The following is a 1,393-nucleotide window of genomic DNA, read 5'->3' as shown; positions in this document are numbered from 1 at the left end:
GGTCACAGGTGCGTCGCGCCGCGCCGTGGACCGCGCGCGTGGTGGCGGAGCCGGGGGGGGCTTCTTGCAGGGCGGGGGCGGGCGGGCCGCGCATTGCCGATCGCATGTGCCCAAACGCACGAGCCACGCAACCCATGCTGCAGCACTGCATGCATCTTCCAAACTGCGCCGGTCGGGCTGAGCCCCTCGGCGGCGCCGCACCTGGTACTGTATCTCCCCGGTCGCGGCGTCCACGCTGGGCACTACCGTGTTGCACACCGCCAGGTTCAGCAGGAACGCGTCGACCTGGCGGTTGGACGGTCGGTTGGTTCGGTTGGTCAGCTTTTTGGTTGGTCGGTTGGTTGGTCAGCTGGTGGGTCATGTGTGCTTGGTTGCGTGTTGAGTGGGCCGGTCGGTCGATTGGTTGGCTGGTCGGTTGGCTGGCTGGCTGGTTGGTTGATTGGGTTGGTTTGGGGTTTGTGGTGAGTGTGTATGGGCGTGCGCATGGCTTGTGAACGGGTGTGTGATTGCTGTTTATTTGAATGTTTGTGTGTGTGCGCGCCGCACGCGTGCATACGGATGCGCATGCATGGGTTGTGGCTCTTTGTGTATACGTGTGAGCGTGTATGGACGCATGCGCGTGTGTATGTGTGTGTGTGTGTGTGTGCGTGTGTGTGTGTGCGTGTGTGTGTGTGTGTGTAAGTGCGCGCGCACATGCGCCGGGTCATACAATTTTATGCGCGTATTGAGGCAATACAACATGCGTGCTCGGCGCCATTCCAAAGCCGGAGCGCCTCGCCACCTGCGGCTTGCAACATGCCTTGCCCTGCCCCCGTGCGGCAAACACCAGCATGCCCTCGGAGCGTCTGGCAAGCTGCAGGCCATGGCGCCTCGGCAGCGCGCCGCGCCAGGCCCCACCTGGGGGTCGGCCTCCCTGTCGCCCTCCCTCAGCCCGAGCGCTTCTATCATGTCGTTGTCGATGGCGATGGTGTGCGGCGTGTCGGGCGGCACGGACGGGCGCCTGTTGGGTACGAAAGGCAGTGGGGCGGCGGAAGGTGCGAGAGGGAGGGGCATGAGGGGGAGGGAGGGTGCCAGGGCCGGCAGGCTGGCCGGGCTCGGGGCCATGGGTGTTTGGGGTTTGCCGGGCGCCTTTGTTGACGGTCGCTGCACAGGATGCCAGCGGATTGATGCATCCCGCGATTGCCACAGCAAGCTGCAAGCAGCTGCTGTCGCCGCCGCCGACGCCGCAGCAGCAGCAGCAGCAGCAGCAGCAGCAGCAGCAGCAGCAGCAGCAGCAGCAGCAGCAGCAGCAGCAGCAGCAGCAGCAGCAGCAGCAGCAGCAGCAGCAGCATCGAGCAGGAGCAGCGTGCGGCAGCGCCCGGCGCGCCTGTTTGTTGGGCTAGTGGTCTTGCCA

The 1,393-nt window shown here is 65.3% G+C and overlaps 1 protein-coding gene across 1 annotated transcript; it reads left to right on the top strand.

Annotated features, from left to right (window-relative positions):
- Positions 1 to 862: 862 nt before the first annotated feature.
- MNEG_16579 (hypothetical protein) lies at positions 863 to 1,034 on the top strand (the record flags this gene model as incomplete). The annotated part of the gene is made up of 1 exon (XM_014034951.1): positions 863 to 1,034. A coding segment is annotated over one exon (172 nt), but the record flags the coding sequence as incomplete, so codon positions are not given.
- Between the last annotated feature and the right edge of the window lie 359 nt (positions 1,035 to 1,393).

Source organism: Monoraphidium neglectum (genome assembly GCF_000611645.1).
Source record: "Monoraphidium neglectum strain SAG 48.87 unplaced genomic scaffold scaffold06539, whole genome shotgun sequence".
Classification (NCBI taxonomy): Eukaryota; Viridiplantae; Chlorophyta; class Chlorophyceae; order Sphaeropleales; family Selenastraceae; genus Monoraphidium; species Monoraphidium neglectum.
The sequence above is the reverse complement of the archived record's forward strand: the minus strand, read 5'-3'. Positions and strand labels throughout refer to the sequence as shown.